Source organism: Perognathus longimembris, chromosome 3 (assembly GCF_023159225.1).
Source record: "Perognathus longimembris pacificus isolate PPM17 chromosome 3, ASM2315922v1, whole genome shotgun sequence".
NCBI lineage: Eukaryota > Metazoa > Chordata > Mammalia > Rodentia > Heteromyidae > Perognathus > Perognathus longimembris.
Genome location: NC_063163.1, coordinates 53,412,847 through 53,433,112, shown reverse-complemented (window position 1 = coordinate 53,433,112; position 20,266 = coordinate 53,412,847). Strand labels below are relative to the sequence as shown.

At 39.6% G+C, this 20,266-nt stretch overlaps 2 protein-coding genes across 8 annotated transcripts in view; one reads left to right on the top strand and one right to left on the bottom strand.

Annotated features, from left to right (window-relative positions):
• Brca2 (BRCA2 DNA repair associated) overlaps positions 1–14,494 on the top strand; it is a 64,822-nt gene extending 50,328 nt beyond the window's left edge. For all 4 annotated transcript variants that reach the window (XM_048341539.1, XM_048341541.1, XM_048341538.1 and 1 more), the window contains 6 exons: positions 2,783–2,981; positions 3,214–3,377; positions 3,471–3,609; positions 9,556–9,800; positions 11,533–11,679; positions 13,616–14,494. In XM_048341539.1, coding sequence (XP_048197496.1) covers positions 2,783–2,981; positions 3,214–3,377; positions 3,471–3,609; positions 9,556–9,800; positions 11,533–11,679; positions 13,616–14,113 — 1,392 coding nt within the window. In that variant the 3' untranslated portion in view covers positions 14,114–14,494. The remainder of the gene's footprint in view (positions 1–2,782; positions 2,982–3,213; positions 3,378–3,470; positions 3,610–9,555; positions 9,801–11,532; positions 11,680–13,615) is intronic.
• The window catches only part of N4bp2l1 (NEDD4 binding protein 2 like 1), a 34,205-nt gene continuing 25,503 nt past the window's right edge, over positions 11,565–20,266 (bottom strand). Inside the window, exons 4-6 of one of the 4 annotated variants that reach the window (XR_007210356.1) lie at positions 19,574–19,650; positions 17,969–18,518; positions 11,565–11,577 (exon numbers count right to left, since the gene is read on the bottom strand). Coding sequence is in view for 3 of the 4 variants with exons in the window: in XM_048341544.1 (XP_048197501.1) it covers positions 18,257–18,518; positions 19,574–19,650 (339 nt within the window). In the remaining variant the exon portion in view is untranslated. Of the gene's footprint in view, positions 11,578–17,160; positions 18,519–19,456; positions 19,525–19,573; positions 19,651–20,266 lie in introns of those variants that run through there. The other 3 variants (XM_048341544.1, XM_048341546.1, XM_048341545.1) reach the window with 3 other exon arrangements.

Below are 20,266 nucleotides of genomic sequence, written 5' to 3'. Positions count from 1 at the left end.
GAGCCAGCAATTTCTAAAATAGCCCTGTTAAAAGAACTTGCTTGTCTTGAAAAATGAAATTAAGTCAGAACTAAGAAAATGGAAAAACCTCCCATGCTCCTCGATTGGGAGGATTAATGTAATCAAAATGGCAATATTGCCAAAGGCTATCTACAAATTCAATGCAATACCCATTAATATCCCAACACCATTCTTTAATGAAATAGAGGAAGCAATCCAGAAATTCATATGGAACAATAAAAGACCTAGAATAGCAAAAACACTCCTAAGCAGAAAGAACAGTGCTGGAGGAATTACAATACCCAACTTCAAGCTGTATTATAAAGCTATAGTAATAAAAACAGCTTGGTATTGGCACCGGAACAGGCCTGAAGACCAATGGAACAGAATTGAAGACCCAGAATTAAACCCACAGAACTATGCCTACTTAATCTTTGATAAAGGAGCTAAAACAATAGTATGGAAGAAAGATAGCCTCTTTAACAAGTGGTGCTGGCAAAACTGGCTCAACACATGCAACAAACTAAAACTAGATCCTTATATATCACCCTGCACCAAAATCAATTCCAAATGGATTAAAGACCTTGAAATCAAAACAGGCACCCTGAAGACACTAAAGGAAGGAGTAGGAGAAACACTTGGGCTCCTTGGCACAGGACAGAACTTCCTTAACAAAGACCCTGAAAGGCTACAAATCAAAGAAAGGTTGGACAAATGGGACTGCATCAAACTCCAGAGCTTCTGCACGGCAAAGGACATAGCTCTCAAGATAAACAGAAAGCCCACAGACTGGGAGAAGATCTTTACCGGACATTCAACAGACAAAGGCCTCATCTCTAAAATATATGCAGAACTAAAAAAATTACCTTCTTCCAAAACAAAACTGCAAAGAACCAATAGCCCCCTCATCAAGTGGGCTAAAGACTTACAAAGAAACTTCTCTGATGAGGAAATGAGAATGGCCAATAGACATATGAAAAAATGCTCTACATCACTGGCCATAAAGGAAATGCAAATCAAAACAACATTGAGATTCCATCTCACCCCAGCAAGAATGTCATATATCAAGAAAACTAATAATAACAATTGTTGGAGGGGATGTGGCCAAAAGGGAACCCTACTTCATTGTTGGTGGGAATGTAAACTGGTTCAGCCACTCTGGCAAGCAGTATGGAGATTCCTCAGAAGGCTCAATATACAACTCCCCTATAACCCAGCAGGCCCACTGTTGGGTATCTATCCAAAAGCCCACAAACAAAATCACAGTAAAGCCACCAGCACAACAATGTTCATTGCAGCACAATTTGTCATAGCGAGAATCTGGAACCAACCCAGATGCCCCTCCATAAACGAATGGATCAGGAAAATGTGGTACATTTACACAATGGAATTTTATGCCTCTATCAGAAAGAATGACATTGTTCCATTTGTAAGGAAATGGAAGGACTTGGAAAAAGTTATACTAAGTGAAGTGAGCCAGACCCAAAGAAACATGGACTCTATGGCCTCCCTTATTGGGAATAATTAGTACAGGTTTAGGCAAGCCATAGCAGAGCATCACAAGGCCCAATAGCTATACCCTTAGAAACACATAAGATGATGCTAATTGAAATGAACTCCATGTTATGGAAACAAGTGATATATCACAGTTGTAACCACTTTCAACGTCCTATGTGTATGTGTAGTTTCTATTATAGATAATGTTTTGTATCACCTTCCTATGTTTGTACCTACACTATCTCTGTAATCTTATCTGAGTATATTGGAAACCGTGTTTACTGGTATTGGAAGTAGGAAATTCAAAGGGAATACCAAATTCGAGAGACACAGGGTAAAAAAAGAGAAATAACTACAAAAGCAATACTTGCAAAACTGTTTGGTGTAAGTGAACTGAACACCAGGGGGGAGGAGGGAAAGGGGGGAGGGAGGGGGGCATGAGGGACAAGGCAACAAACAGTACAAGAAATGTATCCAATGCCCAACGTATGATACTGTAACCTCTCTGTACGTCAGTTTGATAATAAAAATTTGAGAAAAAAAAATTTGAGAAAAAAAAAAAAAGAACTTGCTTGTGTTGGCAATATTGAATGTGTAGGCCTGCAGATTAAAAGAAAAATTCATGCTCAAAGCAAACATTGTCTGTGTACTTAGAAAGACATCTATAGGCTATAAAGATTGTATCATCTCCCTTTCTTTAGGAATATCCCCTTAAAATATTAAAGTGTGTAAGACATCAACAGTCTAGTATGTTCCATGTCCAAATTCCATTTCTTGTTTTATTATTTTTGTTAATTTTTTGTGATCCCTAAGTAGGAGAAAAGGCAGAGATAAAAGTGCTTGTTGCACATGTCTTTTAAATTATATCTACCCTTCTGATGAGTTATTAAATTACATTAGGGAAACTAAGAATGAAGGGTTTTGAGTTAGCTTTTCCCCGTTGTGGCCTGTGTAGCTGTTTATTTTCTGTGCTTCAGTGTCATCAACTGTAACATGGAAACAACTTACATAGTCATTTGAGAACCTAGTACCCAGCTCACAGGAATGTTGTGAGGATTAAATGAATGAGTACATTTACCAAACATAATCCATTTCTCAAATACAATGTCCATTCATTGTTAGCCACTTATAGTGTAGGTGGCTAATTATGATTAGAGTATGTTTATAAGTAGAGGCTTGAGAACTCAAACCTGTTCTATTTTATTCCCATTTAAATCTGTCTGATTAGAGTATTTGGGACTTTTTGCTTTGCTTACCCTGTATTTTGATATTTAAATGGTCACAGAGTTACTTCAATGAAGAGCAGTTAAGAGCTTTGAATAATCACAGACAAATGTTGAATGACAAAAAACAAGCACAGATCCAGTTGGAATTCCAGAAGGCTATGGAATCTGCTGAAAAGGGGGAAGAACGTTTATCAAGGGATGTTACACCCGTGTGGAAGTTATGTATTGTAAGCTATGGGAAAAAAGGAAGAGCTGCAGGTTAGTATGCAAATTTTTGTTTTCCTCAGTTTCTTATATTTTAAAAAATGGCCTTATAAAATGATTGCTCCACAGGTAGTCTAAAATAATTTCAGAGGTGAGTATCAAAGGAGCAAATGAGTTACCAATTACTCACAAAGTAATAACCCAGTACTGTCATCTTCATTGTTGTCTATTTTTAACCAAGAATGATTACCAGTTTCTTCCCATTGTGTGTTTCATCTTTTTCTAGTCACATTGAGTATTTGGCGTCCATCCTCAGCCTTACTGCACCTGTTGACAGAGGGTAACAGATACAGAATCTATCATCTTACTACATCAAAATCTAAATGTAAATCTGAAAGAGCTAACATACAGTTGGCAGCAACAAAAAGAACTCAGTATCAACAATTACCGGTACTGACCTTTCCTTGTAATTTTTCAACTTTGATGAGTTCCGATTTGTTTATAGAATCTCCATATGCCGAATGTTTGTTTTATTTTCTTTAGGCTTCAGATGACATCTTATTCCAGGTTTACCAGCCAAGAGAGCCCCTTCGTTTCTGCAGACTGTTAGATCCAGACTTTCGGCCACCTTGTTCTGAAGTGGACCTAATAGGGTTTGTAGTTTCCATTGTAAAAAAAATAGGTGAGGCACATGTTTAATCGTAACTTTCTGTTGATTCTCTTGAAAAGCTTGTCTTTTCAGCTTCCTCTTCTTAATAATTAGTTGAAACTACTAGCTGGCGATTTTTCTAACAATTTTTCTAGTGATGTGAAATAGACTTCTTTGTTACCTCTGTTACTTTGGTACTGAGATTTGAACTCATTTTCATGCTTACTGAACTGATGTTCTGACACTTGAGCCATACCTCCAGTCCTTATTTTTTGCTGATTTTTTTTAGTAGCTACATTATACAGGGAGGGATTTCATTATTACATTTCTACCCATATTTATAGTGTTTTCCAGTCAGTCTCTATGATTCTCCCTTCCCTGCTTCCCAAAACAATTTCAGCAGGTTTTAGTGTTCTCTTTTCCTCTGTGCAAGCCATCTATTTCAACCATATTCATTTTTTTGTTGTTATTTATTGTCAAAGTGATGTACAGAGAGGTTCCAGTTTCATACATTAGACAGTGGATACATTTCTTGTACTGTTTGTTACCTCCTCCCTCATTCCCCCCTCCCCCCTCCTCCTTTCCCACTCCCTCCATGAGTTGTTCAGTTGGTTTACACCAAACAGTTTTGCAAGTATTGCTTTTGTAGTCGTTTGTCTTTTTATCCTGTGTCTCTCGGTTTTGGTATTCCCTTTCACTTTCCTAGTTCTAATACCAGTATATACAGTTTCCAAGATACAGTGATAGTGCAGTTACAACCACAGGAAGAGGATACAAGAGGATCATCAACAATAGAAGCTACGGTTTCACATGGCATGTTGAAAGTAATTACAACAGTGATATATCTATCACTCTCAACCATATTCATTCTCTTCCATTCTCCTTGTTAACCTTTCTCCTTCCCACTAGTATTCACTCTTTACAGAACCTATTTCTCTATACCTTCCTTCAACTTTTATGTTGTTTTTGTTTTTGCCAGTTCTGGGGCTTGAACTACTGGCCTGGGCACTGTCCCTGGCTTCTTTTTTTTGCTCCAGGGTAGTACTCTACCTGGTGCTGAGAAATTGAACCCAGGGCTTCATGCATGCTAAGCAAGCACTCGGCCACATTCCTAGCCCTTTTCTGGTTATTTTTTTAATTATTTACTTATTTATTTACTTACTTACTCAAGGCTTTGTGCTCTTGCTGTCACTCTACCATTTGACCTATGCCTCCAGTCCAACATTTTTTGCTGGTTTCTTCAAATGTCAAAGGTTTTTCTGCTCTTCTGACTTTGAACCACATCCTCAAATTTTGGCTTCTTTTTTTTTTTTTTTGCCAGTCCTGGGCCTTGGAGTCAGGGCCTCCTGAGCACTGTCCCTGTTCTTTTTGTTCAAGGCTAGCACTCTGCCACTTGAGCCACAGCACCACTTGTGGCCGTTTTCTGTATACATGGTGCTACGGAATCGAACCCAGGGCTTCATGTATACAAGGCAAGCACTCTTGCCGCTAGGCCATATCCCCAGTCCCAATTTTGGCTTCTTGATTATAGTGTTAAAGATGAGAGCCACCAGCATCTAGCTATAATTCTCTATCTCTATCTCTCTTTTTTGTTGTTGTTGTTGTTGTTGGTTGTAGGGCTTGAACTCAGGGCCTGGACACTGTCCCTGAGCCTCTTTGTGCTCAGGACTAGCACTCTACCACTTGAGACACAGCACTACTTCTGGTTTTTGAGTGGTTAATTGAAGATAAGAGTCTCATTGGTACTTTTCTGCCCACCTTCAAACCCTGATCCGTCAGATCTCAGCCTCCTGAGTAGCTAAGATTACAGGTGTGAACCACCAGCACCCAGTTGCTAGAATTCTTGTTGTTTTTTTTTTTTTTTCTTGGCCAGTCCTGGGCCTTGAACTCAGGGCCTGAGCACTGTCCCTGGCTTCCTTTTGCTCAAGGCTAGCACTCTGCCACTTGAGCCACAGCGCCACTTCTGGCCGTTTTCTGTATATGTGGTGCTGGGGAATTGAACCCAGGGCCTCATGTATACAAGGCAAGCTCTCTTGCCACTAGGCCATATCCCCAGCCCAAAAATCCATTTAGAATTCTTAACTGAGTGAACCAGACTGGAGGATAGATTAGTGGCCAAACTTTATCCCACACTTTCAGGCACAAGGCCTGTTTCCTCAGCATTGCTCAGATAGAGGAGAACTAGCTGAGGATGCTTGTATTGAGTTTGGGTTGGTATTACATGTAAGCTGAGGGTAGGGGGTGGGACTGGTCAAGGTCAGTTGCCCACTTATGTGCTGTTTCCACTATGGAAGTTTCTCTTCTTTGTGTACCAGAAACCACTGCTGCTGGAAAAATGGTAGCTTGGCCAATCAAGATCCTATTTGCTGCATAGGTTCCCATGTTTGTGGAACTCACAGTGCTCCCCTAATATGCGACAGCAGCAGGAACAAATACCTCACTGAGTTCTGTCCTGATGTGGAGATTTGGGGATTCACTGGAGGATCTACACCTGGGTCCATTCTAGATAGCCTGTGACAGAGCTTTATAAACTGTTTCGTGCCTTGTTGTTAGAGTGAAGAATTGATAAAGCCACCAAGAATTCTATGCAAGTTCAGAGTAGCTCAGACTACAGGAATACAGAACATTTTTCTTATCCTTTCATCTTCACAATTACTTAATGCCACATTCTAAAGATAGATATATTTATCTATCTATATTTTTTATTTATTTTTGCCAGTCCTGGCACTTGGACTCAGGGCTTAAGCACTATCCCTGGCTTCTTTTTGCTCAAGGCTAGCACTCTACCACTTGAGCCACAATGCCACTTCTGGCTTTTTCTATATATGTGATGCTGAGGAATCGAATCCAGGGCTTCATGCATATTCCCAGTTCTTATTCCCAGGCCCTCTAAAGATATTATGTTAAAAACTTCTTCCAAAACTGTCAAGATAGCTCATCCTGTAACTCTAGCTACCCAGTAGGCTGAAGTGGGAGTTTCTGTATTTCAAGACCAGCCTGGCAACTTAGTGAGATTCCTACCTTAAAATAAAATTCTTCCTAATGGAATGATTCATACAAGATGCATTGAGATTAGATAAATAACTAAAGCTTTCATTTGTCTTGATGCAATTAGGATTCTATTAGGAACCACTCCCTATGTACACTTACTTTTCTGTAAGCATGTATTTTTTTAAAGGTTGGGGAAAACAAGGTATTTTAAAGAAGGACTTTGGGGAGAAGGACAGTAATACAGTCAAATTTTGAATATAATTAGAGGCAGATTCCAAAATTAGAAAACTAAATGTGTTTGGTAAAACTCATCTCTAAAAGCAATAGATTTACTAAATACATCTATAAAGTGGAAAAATGACAGGTTGCAGTGTGGTAAATCATCTGAGAATGACAGTGCTTTTGCTCCTACCATTTATTGGGGAAATGTAACTTTCAGAGTAAGAAACACTAAATGGTAGGATTGGATGCTTACTGCCAAGAGCAACGCAAGGTTTCTTTAGCCTCAGTGCTGCAGTGCTGTTGTGGTTTATCCAGTAGCAACTTGCACTTGTTTTTTTATTTTGTTTTGTTTTGTTTTTTTCAGTCGTAGGGCTTGAACTCTGGGTCTGGGTACTGTCCCTGAGCTCTTCAGCTCAAGGCTAGTGCTCTACCACGGAGCCACTTCTCAGTTTTGGGTGGTTAATTGGAGATAAGAGTCTCACAGAATTTCCTGCCTGGACTGTTTTTGAACCACAATCCTCAGATCTCAGGCTCCTGAGTAGCTAGGATTACAGGCGTGAGCCACCAGCATCTGGCTAACTTTTCCATTTTTGCCATTAGGTAGGTGTGTGTGTGTGTGTGTGTGTGTGTGTGTGTACATTCACTTTTTTTTTACAGTACTAGTGTACTGGCCTTGTTTGGCGGCTATCTGTGATCACAACCCTTTTTTTCTTTTCCTTTCTTTCTTCTTCTTTTTTTTTTGAAAATTGGGTCTCAATACATAGCTAACCTTGAACTCAGTCTCCTTCCCTCAGCCTCCTGATCACTAGGATTCAGATGTATGCCACCACACCTCACTGTTTTATATTTGAATTCCAGACCTTCAGAAAAACTTACCAAAAAAGTACAGTTGCCAGATATTCCTCACCCATTATCCACTGTTATTTTGCTTGACTGTGCTACTAGAATCAGAAAGTTGACATTGGCACAGTGCTAGAAGAACCTGTGCTGCAGGCTTGTTTATAGTATTTGAGTTCTAAAGAGTTGGAACCTTTTAGATTGTCAGCAAGCCAACATCACCTTTAGAACACTGTCATGCTTTTTGGAAACCCCTGATATTCCAGGTTCATTCCACTTCTGGAATCAACCACTGCTCTTTGGAACACTGGTTCTTTTTTTTTCTTTTAAGAAACTAAACTTAGGGCTGGGGATATAGCCTAGTGGCAAGAGTGCCTGCCTCGGATACACGAGGCCCTAGGTTCGATTCCCCAGCACCACATATACAGAAAACGGCCAGAAGCGGCGCTGTGGCTCAAGTGGCAGAGTGCGGCGCTGTGGCTCAAGTGGCAGAGTGCTAGCCTTGAGCGGGAAGAAGCCAGGGACAGTGCTCAGGCCCTGAGTCCAAGGCCCAGGACTGGCCAAAAAAAAAAAAAAAAGAAAAAAAGAAACTAAACTTAAACTGATTTAAACTTGGTTTTAAGCTAATCTAGAACCCCATTCCATTAGCTAGTTATGAGAGTCAGACCTATACAAAAATACACTCCCCACTCATTCATTACTGCTCCCTGTTCCTGCTACATGCTGTCCCTTAGCTCTTGCTTTAGCCTTCCTCTGTTTCTTTGCTCCATTGAACACATGTATATCTTTCCTTCTATGTCCTTTCTTACAAAGTTAACATATTTTAGCCTTGCTTCTTTCTTTACTTAACACTATATCCTAGAAATCAATAGTTGGGCTGATTTTACACACACAACACACACACACACACACACACACACACACACACACGTCCTGGTAGCTCACACCTGTAATCCTAGCTACTCAGGAGGCTGAGATCCAAGGATCATGGTTCAAATCCAGCCTGGGCAGAAAAGTCCCAGTGAGACTCCTACCTCCAGTTAAACACTCAAAAACCAGAAGTGTAACTGTAGCTCAAAGTGGTACAGTGCTAGCCTTGAGCAAAAAAAGCTTAGGGACAATGCCTAGGCCCTGAGTTCAAGCCCATGTCTGACAAAAAAAATAAAATACCGTGTGTGTGTGTGTGTGTGTGTGTGTGTGTGTGTGTGTGTGTGTGTACACACATATACATAGGTATATCTCATGTATACCATATACCTGTATACATACACATATGTATATATGTATACTATTAATAGTATAGTAGCCACAGCCTAGTTCACCCAGACATAATGTCCTGTGTGAGCTAATCACTACAAGAAGCACAGACAGTACTTCATTCCCAGCCATGAACCTTGTTCATGTGTTCATTACTGTGTAGGGAAAGGTAGATACATTGCTGGTATCCTGAAAATTTTCTCCAAAAGGATTACACTGATCTATCTGTCCAGTGTTGTGTGTGTTACCTGCTAACCCTTGGCCTTGGTGACTGGATGTGTTCGCATTGAAAGTTTAGCATTTAATAAAGATGTCATTTTTTTATTTGATGTTTTGTTTGCTTGTTTTTTTGCCAGTCCTGGGGCTGGGACTCAGGGCATGAGCACTGTCCCTGGCTTCTTTTTGCTCAAAACTAACACTACCACTTGAGCCACAGTGCCACTTCTGGCTTTCTCTATTTATTGTGCTGAGGAATCGAACCCAGGGCTTCATGTATACAAGGCAAGCACTCTTGCCACTAGGCCATATTCCAGCCCAACATGTCATTTTTTTAAATCCTGAGTTTTCTCTAAAATTAGTTATTTTGTTTTTAACCATTATGGTCTACTGAATGAAATAAACAGGCATATTATTAGTCCCTTGCACTTTTAAATTCAGACTTCTTCATTCTAGGTCTTGCTCCTTTGGTCTATTTGTCAGATGAATATCATAATTTACTGGCAATAAAATTTTGGATAGATCTCAATGAAGATGTCATTAAACCTCATATGTTAATTGCTGCAAGCAACCTCCAGTGGCGACCAGAATCCAAGTCAGAAATTCCTACATTGTTTGCTGGAGATTTTTCCCTGTTTTCTGCAAGTCCAAAAGAAGGCCACTTTCAAGAGAGATTCAACAAAATGAAGAATACTGTTAAGGTAAACTACTTGCACTCCTACTTACTACACATTGAGGTACTTTCCTCTGACTATCAGGAAGATTAGATGGCTCAGAGCAGTATGTAAGATGAGGTTTTATCATAAGATAAACTTGGATAGAGAAATTGGAGATAACGGCTACCATGGGACAAAGAAGATAGGAAAAGGATGCTCATAGGTACAGAGCATGTTGGCAGACATAGGAAGCAAGAGGCATCTGAGCGACTTGTTGTCACCCCAGTTGTCAGGATGATATGTTAAATACACACACACACACACACACACACACACACACGTACTCAAGTTTGCATTTAAATTCTGCATCTTGTCTCTTACACCACTTACACCTCTTTGATTTGAATTAGTCCCAAATAGGAGATGCTAAAATTATTTCCACTAGATCATGGATACATTTTAAGTTTATTCATACATTATATAATAATATTAGTATTCATGGATCAGGCATTCTAAGCTTGCCTCATGTAATTCTTCTGACAATCCTAAAAGGAAAAGAACCGTTTTTCCATTTTGTTGGTGAGAAACAGAAATTAGATGTCTTGCCCTAGTTGTGCCATGTTGGTCGGACTATGATTCCTACTTAGGCTTTAAATACAGAAACCAGACTCTTAACCACTGGACAGTGTTGCCTCCTCAAAAAATTTTTACATTTCAAAGATTTGTACTAGTGAAGAATACACAAAAAGCCTAATTCTGTAATTTAATATTTAAAATGTATGTTATTGAAAATCTTTTGTAAATTCCATTTAAAAAGCATTAGAATAACTAGCTATGTAAAGCTTACTTTAGGTTAATATTTTACTCATGTATCAGCACCAGCAGCTCACACCTAAAATCCTAGCTACTCAGAGTAGCTGAGATCCAAAGACTGTGATTTGAAGCCATCCCAAAAATAAAAGCCCATGAGACTAAAATACCCAAATCAAAAAACCAAATGCAGAGCTTGAGGTATGGCTCAAGTAGCACCAGCTGAAGCAAATGCAAGGCCTTGGGCCCTGAATTCAAACCGCAATACTACTCCCTCTTCTTCCCCCCCCCCCCCCCAATAAAAAGGCTCAATATGCACACACTCTTTAAGTTTCTAATTTCTGAGTTGGGAGTGAAAGTTGCATTTATTATTTATTCCTATTGCTTACATCCCAGGTTGCTAAGCTTTTGCAAAATATTCTCATATATGAGCTAAAAACATGTGAAGTTGTCAGTATTTGGCCAGCTGTGACTCCTCAAACATCAATTTTATGTAAACTGCATTATTTCAGTTAACTCTTAAGACAGACATGAGGCAGGCAAGGTAGTTCTTTTATTGTACTGCCCTAAGGAGATTGTGCATGTGATAGCTCCCAGCTCGTGTGAAGTAAATAGAGCTGGAACTGGAACCCCAGCCCTCCAGCTCTAATTTCCATAGCATGACACCCTGCAGAGTGAAGTCTATGCCTAGGCAGAGCTCCTGCGAACTCTCTCCTCCACACTCTCCATTCATCTCTCTCCACAGCCCATTGCCTGGCAACCAAGTTCCCCTAAATCACTGCTATTGAGTTTGCATTTTTGCACTATACCAATGCATTTTGACAAGTTGCATTATTAAATTGGGGTGTCCCATTCTTTTTGTTTTATTTGTGGTCTTAAAGTAAATACTGACATTTTCCTGAAAATACTTTGTATTATTGTATGAATTTACAGCTTACAGAATAACTTTTCTAATTTATTTTCTTAGAATATTGATGTACTTTGCAATGATGCAAATAAGAAGCTTATGTGTCTCCTTAATGCAAACAACCCCAAGTGGTCCACCCCAACTAAAGACTACAAGTGCGAGACTTACCCAGCTAACCCGGTGCTTGGTACAGAAAACAAGGTTCTGGTAAGTCAGTGTAAATCTGAGAAGTATTATTATATTTGGAGGCAGCAATATATTCTGGTACATACTCGCCAACATAGTACAATGTAAGTAAACCTAATTAGAAAGTATGGTTAATTGCCATGTAACTGCTTATATAGACTCATTGGAAGTTATATCTTATTTATTAAAATAAAAATGTAGGGCTGGGGATATGGCCTAGTGGCAAGAGCGCTTGCTTCGTATACTTGAAGCCCTGGGTTCGATTCCCCAGCACCACATATACAGAAAATGGCCAGAAGTGACGCTGTGACTCAAGTGGCAGAGTGCTAGCCTTGAGCAAAAAGAAGCCAGGGACAGTGCTCAGGCCCTGAGTCCAAGGCCCAGGACTGGCCAAATATATAAATAAATAAATAAATAAAATAAAAATGTAAAAATTCAGAGCCGGTGTTAGTGGCTCATGCCTGTAATCCTAGCCTCTCAGGAGGCTAAGATTGAGGACTGCAGTTTGAAGTCAGCTAGGCAGGAAAGTCCCTGAGACCCTTATCCAGAAGTGGAGCTGGAGCTCAAATGTAGAGCACTACCCTGGAGCAAAAAAGCTCTGGGTGAGCACCAGGCCCTGAGCTAAAGTCCCAGGACCAGCACAAAAAAAAGTAAAAACTCTAGGGGCAAACTTTATAAGCAAGTGCTTTCATTTTTAGCATTCCAAGCACATATGCTTGGAAAGCTCTTTTGCCCATGGAATTTTGCTTCAAGCACTATTCCATACTATTAGGGTCATTTCAAAGCTCAGTTTAACTCATTAAATCACAACAGATGCTAATCAAACTAAAGTCTGTAATTGGCTACACAACTAAGTGTAACTGTATTAACTCATCTAATCCAACAATCCTATAACAAGTAGTAGTGCAGATGAGGAAAGTGTTGCATCAAAAGAAGTTAAGCAGTTACCTAAAGCCACAAGGCTAGTTAAGTCTTGGAACCCAGGCAGTAATATTCTTAAAATGGTTTTATAATGCATATCTCTCTTTAACCTGTTAATGATAAGGCTGTAGCATATGTTATAGCTTCTACTCCATTTATTGTCTTCTGTTATGATTCTCTTCATCTATGATGTTTGTGTGTGTGTGTGCTGTACCTGGGGCTTGAACTCAGGGCCTAGGTGCTATCCCTGAGCTTTTTGAGTGCTAGCTCAAGGCTAGCACTCTCAATTGAGCCATGCACCACTTGTCTTTTGGAGGATAATTGGAGGTGAGTCTCATGGACTTTCTGCATGGGCTGGCTTTGAACCACAATCCTCAGATCTCAGCCTCCTGAGTAGGATTACAGGCATGAGCCACTGGCGCCCAGCTTTTTTATACCATTTTTATCCTCTTAGGAAAAATAAGTTTTCTTTGTGAATAGGAATAATGATAAGAAGGGTTTCTTTTAAGTTTTTTTAAAGAATATTTAAAGAAAAAGACACAAATACAAAGATTTACCAGCTAGAAAGCTAAACATTTTTTCCAGATCTTTTCTAACCAAACATGCCCTATTTTTGTTGAAGGGTTTTTTTGTTTGGGGTTTTTTTTATTATTTCTGTGTGGGTTTTTTGTTGTTGTTGTTGGGGGGTGGTCCTGGGGCTTGAACTTGGGGCCCAGGCACTGTTCCTGAGCTCTTTTTGCTTAAGGCTAGCACTCTACCACTTGAGCTACAGCACCACTTTGGTTTTCTGGTTGTTAATTGGATAAGAGTCCCACGGACTTTCCTGCCCAGGCTGGCTTCAAACCATGGTCCTCAGATCCCAGCTTCCTGAGTAGCTAGGATTATAGGTGTGAACCAGCAGCACCCGGCCTGATAGGAAGTTTTTTTAAATCATTAGCATGTGCATGGTTAAGTATTTTTAAGGAAAGGTTAATTTGATCTTGTTTTATATACTAGTACATAATTATGATAGGCTGTCTTTAATTTGTTTTATTAGAAGTCTTCTCCTAATAGTGAGCAAAATTACCAGAGTCATCCATCACTTTGTACACCAAAAGCGAAGTGCTTGCCCAACCCTGTTTCTGCCCAAATCATCTCAGAGTCTTTATGTAAAGAGGAAAGAGAGATTGACGACCCCAAAACCTGCAAAAAGAGGAGAGCCTTGGATTTCCTGACTCGCCTGCCTTTGCCTCCCCCTGTGAGTCCCATTTGTACGCTTGTTTCCCCAGCCGCACAGAAGGCGTTTCAGCCACCACGGAGCTGTGGTGCCAAACACGAAACACCTCCAAAGAGGAAAGACCTGAATTTTCCTCAGGTGACTCCTCTTAAAAAGGTCAGTGGAGTTTCTCTTTTGGAACGTGATTCAATAGCTGATGAAGAACTGGCGTTGTTAAATACCCAAGCTCTTGTGTCTGGTTCCCTGCGAGGAAACCACCTGCTCGCCCCGGAATCCCAGAGGATGACTCCCCCTGGCGCCCAAGACCACCTGGGATAGAAAAGACCACCGACTCCCTGATGGAAGGACATGAGAGTCCCCAAGCCAGCACAGACTCTGAGAATATGTCTAGATTGCAAAGGCTGCAGAAAATGAAAATGACAATAATTTAGTTGTTTATAAGATGTGGACAGTGTCCAACTGCACACAGTATTTGTGTAACAAGAAAAGATGGAAACAGTTTCACATTTAACTACCTGTTGTATGTGATAGGGATTCTTTGCTTTGCTCTGTATTTCTGTGCTTTTATTTCAGTTGTCTACCTTACAATTGACTGTTTATTTACTATCTACTCAAAAGCTCTTGTTTAAAATTGTTTTATTAGATTTGGTCACTACTAGTACTATTTTACAAAACAAATAAACATACCTCTATACATTGTGTTATTAACTGAAACAAAGTTTCTAAGGTTTATTTTTTTGGCTCAGATAATTCCTTAAAAGTTTAGTCCCTACTGGAGAAGGTTTTATATGAAATCATTTCCTTATTGAATGTGCTGGTTCAGACTAAATTTCCATCCTGTTCAAAAGTCAGAATGAAGCCAAGTACTAGAGGCTCAGGCCTGTAATCCTAGCTACTCAGGAGACTGAGATCAAAGCCAGCCAAAGCAGGAAAGTCTGTGCGAATCTTAGCTCCATTTAACTGCTAAAAAGGCAGAAGCAGTAGGGATGTGACTCAAGTGGTAGAGCACTAGCCTTGAGCAAAAAAGCTCAATAACAGTGCTCAGACCCTGAGTTCAAGCCCTAGGCCTGGCACAGAAAAAGAGAGAGTAAATAAAGATATTTCAATTCTTCATCCTTCAGTTGGCATGACAAGAAAAATAGAACTCACAGGGCAAATTCTTTGTGTCTGATGTGGTTTCAGAACTTGAACTAAAAAATCAAATACTCTCAAGTCAAAAACAGACTGCATAGTTTTTAAGATGTTTTGTTTTACTTTCCCTTAAAGCAGTTAACAAGACTGCAACTTGAGGGAGCCTCTTTCTGTCAGATGATACCGATTGTACCTGCCTTACCTTGCTTGCAGTGACAGGATATGGATTGCGTGTCTGCTAACTTGTCACCACCAATGTAAGGCAATCTCTTCACTTGCTACTTACCTCTAGTAGAGAAAGGGGATAAAGCAGTTGGAACTCAGAACTAGTAGCATGAAGAAGCTCTCAAATCCTTAATGTGTCATAAGTTCATATATGATACTACACTTCCACACCTCATTATAAACACGTCAAAGCCAAGAGCAAAGCCTTTTAAAAATGAACTGGTGTCTTTCCTTCTCTGTGATCCATGAATTTTCTCTTCCAAAGAGTATTCCTTCTTTTTAGCTGTTTTAATAGTCCTATTAATATTATTTAAGTCTAAATCATACTGTGATCCATTCTAACATGGAATAAAACTGGAGCCTCCTGTGAATTAGGAAGAATTACAATAATTTAACCTCTTTTTGACTCCTAGAAAAAAAAATTCTTTTACCTCCCCCATTCTCATTCATACCATTTATATAGACAAACCTACATGAACCAAGTGTGAACTTGAGTGTATGTTTATATTACCCCCTGAAAGTGACAGTTTAGTGATTATGAAGTCCACTGTGGAAACTTCCCAGCATGGGATAAGTGGTGAAAGCATTCTGTATTACTCAACATCATTCAGTAAGCCTATTCTGTACTGTGTCCTTTGCCAGCTCTGTGAATAATGCAGACAGTAATACACAAAGCAATGCTAGTCGGTGTTGGATATTCATAAGATCTTGTCAATCTGAAGCCATGGGAATGGAAAGAAAACATAGATCACTTTAGGTGGGATAAAGTTGGTAGCATCTAATCAGTTAATGTCTGGGCCTCCAAAGTATTTTAGTGGTCATCTAGGAAGACACCTTAGTGAGGCAGGAAACTCAGAGGGCACTACAAAAGCTTTGGATCTGTGGCCATGTCATTTCTTTATGATAGCCACTCATGCCCCAAGTGAAACAAAGACATATGCAGAGATCCGGGAAAATCAAGAAACTTACATCGGGCTCTATAGACTGCTTGCTTCTGTGGAGCTGGAGATAATTCCCAGTTTGGGCTGCGACACTTCCCTCTGCTACCTAGACAAGCTGAGTCACCCTTGTGGCGGTGACTGTGCAGTAAACACGTTGACTAAGACACCTGGATCAGCTAGACTTGGAAAGGAGCATTCACTACTGAGTTTTTTATATTATAGGATCTCTTAAGCTTGGCAAAACTTTAATAACAGCTTAGAGTCCTTCAAATTTACATTTATCACCCAAGCTTTCTTATACAAAAGAGATGCCAACTCTAAAACATTAATGAAGAAAAATTATATATGCATTGCTCATAGTTAATTTCTCGAGTTGTTGAGCAGGGGGGTTTTGGTTTGGCTAATTGGTTTTCCCACAGTACTGAGGTTTGAACTTAGGGCCTGAGTTGAGCCATACTCCTAGCCCTTTTTTGCTTTCAGTTATTTTTCAGAAAATGTCTTGCTTTCTCCTATACCTATACCTCCGGCATAGTGTGGAATGCAGGCATGGACCACTAGGCCAATCTCATTTGTTGAGATGGGTATATCATTAACTTCTTCCTCCCTTTGTCCTGCACAGCTGAGATTACAGCCTTGTACCACCACATTTGAGTAGATTTCTGCATGTTAGGTACTAGAATGTTGAATTAAAATTATCTTTCTAATGTGTGCAGGTTTATATAAGCAAGAAAATATAAGGTCACCTTATTAAAAATACCTAGTGGGGGCAGGGAATGTGGCCTAGTGGCAAGAGTGCTTGCCTCGTATACATGAAGCCCTGGGTTCAATTCCTTAGCACCACATATACAGAAAACAGAAGTGGCGCTGTGGCTCAAGTGGCAGAGTGCTAGCCTTGAGCAAAAGGAAGCCAAGGACAGTGCTCAGGCCCTAAGTCCAAGCCCCAGGACTGGCAAAAAAAAATACCTAGTATATACACTTATGGTATAGAAAAGGTCCCTTTGTGGTTGAATTACTTGAGGTTTAGGCAAATGTTTTTATTGTTGAGCCAAAAGAATTGACAACTCCATATAAATGCAATACCATATACAATTTAATAACCATAAAAGCACCTTTATATAAGACACTTAAAATAATGTTTCACAACATTAGAAAGAAGCTGTTGGCTAACAAGAAAGCATACATCTACATGGTCTATCATAGCTTCACACATTTGATGGGAACCTGTTGGGATTTACCTTGGCTTCGTAAATAAATTCAATATTGTTGTGTCAGATAACTCCCAGGAACTATCAACACTGCGCATCTTGCAGTGAGCATGGCTTCCACACATCCTCACTCCATCATATGTCTGGCTGCTGCACTCCTTGCAGTCACAAACATTTGGTTTGCCAACTGATCATACATAGTTATCGGCACAACTTTTGTAATTTTAATATTTCCCGTTAAGAACTGGTGTTTTATGAAGGCAGGTTTATTTTGCTTACACTTAGACAATAACCAGAAGTTAGGTTCAATCCTGCTAAAGCAATTAAAGTGCAACCCTAACGATACTTAGTTTCCTTATTAGTTCATACCTTTTATTAAGGATTTGACACTTTTAACAATGATGCATCATTAAAATAAAGGAGTAGCTTCTCAGAATGTCCACTTTGAAGGATAAACTCGCCTATGTGTATACTTTGATTTTAAAGGAAAAGCGATATCATTAGAGTCCTACAAGTCATGGATTTTGATATATCAAGGTAGCAATGGCACTAAGCAGTTTCCTGCCTCTAGTTTCTCCCCCATCTTTCAAACTTGCCTGATGGAGATGAAATTTCCTGAAAAAGTAAATGGATTACTTCGGAGACAGCAGAACCAGTTTATGTATATAAACACTTTCATTAAACACTTTCATTTCTGTACCTATGTAACTGATTACATTCTTGTATTTTAGTCTCCAGTTCTTTCCCTAGAAAAAAGACACTTTATTCCAATCTGCCAAATCTCCAACCTTGGACCATGCATATGGGTGCACTGGAACAGTGATGAATATAATGACCTCTTCTCTGAAACTTTGGGGTTCAAATATTTACACTGGAATTAGAGCTCTCACTAGAACATAAACAAAAATAAATACCAAAAATTGAAGTAAAAACTTATTTAGGAAAATTCTCAATGGCCTCTAATACCCGTGGTGACAGCCGCCCCTCCTGCTAAAGGAGCTCTCATGTGCGAAGCCACCGCCATGCGCTCTCCGGTTTGGAAACTCAGAGTAGGTATTCCAGTATCCTCCGCTGTTGGAAGGCAATGCGTTATTCCTGTCCTGGTTCCTGCTCATTCTGCTTGGTTTTTCTGCATGAAGTACACTGTGAAAGGTAACATCATGTTCATACCGTTCTTTCATTCGGTGTATTTTTTCTCTTGGGACTCCATGAATGTTTCTTCTACATGGAAAAGAAATGCAGTTATTCAGTTAAGGCAGGATATCAAGATGAGCTCCTTGCATTTTACAAGCCCCATATTAGATAGATACCACACTATCCTCAGGACATAACTGGAAAAAACACACTAGCCATTCCATTATCTTCTAGGCCCTAGTCCTGTTTTTCATGCTACCCTTCCCCCTTCTAAGTTAGCCTGAATGTAGCCTTAGAAATGCTTTGTTCCTGGGAATCTTGATTATATCCTTCAAGACAACAAATACTGTGAGATTTTCTTAAATCATATGTTTGCCTGCTAAGGATATGCATAGATTGTCATCAAGGTAGATCAAGCCATCCCTGATACTGATAAGAGATGCTTATTAAAATAATCTTAAATCCTAGCTGGCAGAGGTTCCAATTGGTGGGGATATAGTGAGAAATGTAGTTACCCGTGATTAAAATTATAGAATGGAGTCTGTGAACTGGGGCTTAACAACCCTGAGGCGGTCCTGAGAGGGGAGGTCCACAGATGGGAAACGCTATGTGCATTTAACCATAAGGTGAAGTAGCCTGCCTCCTAAAATGCAAACAGTGATGTAACTAGTTGCTTTAATTGATACAGAGTGTGAATATCAGAATTCATGCATTCAAGAAATCAAGTTAGTACTATTTGGACATGTCTTTGTACATATAAAGTAGAAGCAGCATCTGAACAGTAAGTGGAGTACACCTTATTCAGCATCTAAAGATCTAAAGGCAGAAGCACCACTGACGTGCATCCCCATGCAGAGGAAGGTGCTCGTAAACACTCAGTAAGAAAGAGGCAATTTAGCAGAATGTTAAAGGTGCCCTTTTAAAGGACCAAGTCCAAGCCAAGATTTAGCAGTAAATTCAAAAACTGGCCCAACACTAAAATCTTCACATCAATAATTCCAAAGTTATCAATTTCCAAGAATTACCATTTCTGGCCTGAAAACTACCAGTCCATTTCCAGCCTGAAAAGATTCTTTTGTTCGGTCTGAAATACCTGAAAATAGCAGGATACATAATGAGGAACTAGAAAAACAAAGAAGTACCTTGCTAACTCTTGAACGTTGAATTTCCAGCGAGTGTCAGGTTCTCGGAATATAACTTCATAGTTATTTTCAAGTGCCTGATTTTTCAAAAGTACATAAAACATTGAAGACATAGTATGTATGCTTGGGAATGTTTATGCTGCCATTTAACATTTACTACAAATCTTCTCTAAAATTCCTTTTGCTTTGCTAGTACTCCAATGCTTTAATGCAGCTGGTTCATTTCCATATGTAATCACTCTTGCTTTATATTCTGGTCCACACTGATACATTTCAGTCAGTTTTATCTAGCATGTAGAAATTGAACATCTTTAAAAGTATATCTCTTGACTGGCTTAAAATGTCCCAACACAGGTATAAAACATCTCGATGAATTCTCAAGGTCACTGAAATGATTATCGTCAGTTAACTTCTGTCACATGCCTTGGTCTGTTCCTCCTGCCTGCCTTGGTTTAGAAGTGAGAGTGTCAATGGAACAAAAGTCATGTCTACATGTTTTACACCATCTTCCCTTGAAAAGTAGCTCTACTGTAGCTCCATGCACTGTGCCCCTTTCCTTGAATGTCCATGTAAAAATCCAAATATCCATTGCATTCATAAATTGCTACTGCTTTTTGTAAACTGAACTTTCTCTTGTCACTGTTTGTTGTGTTACAAAATACAGAGTATCAGGTTGCTGAATACCAAAAGAGC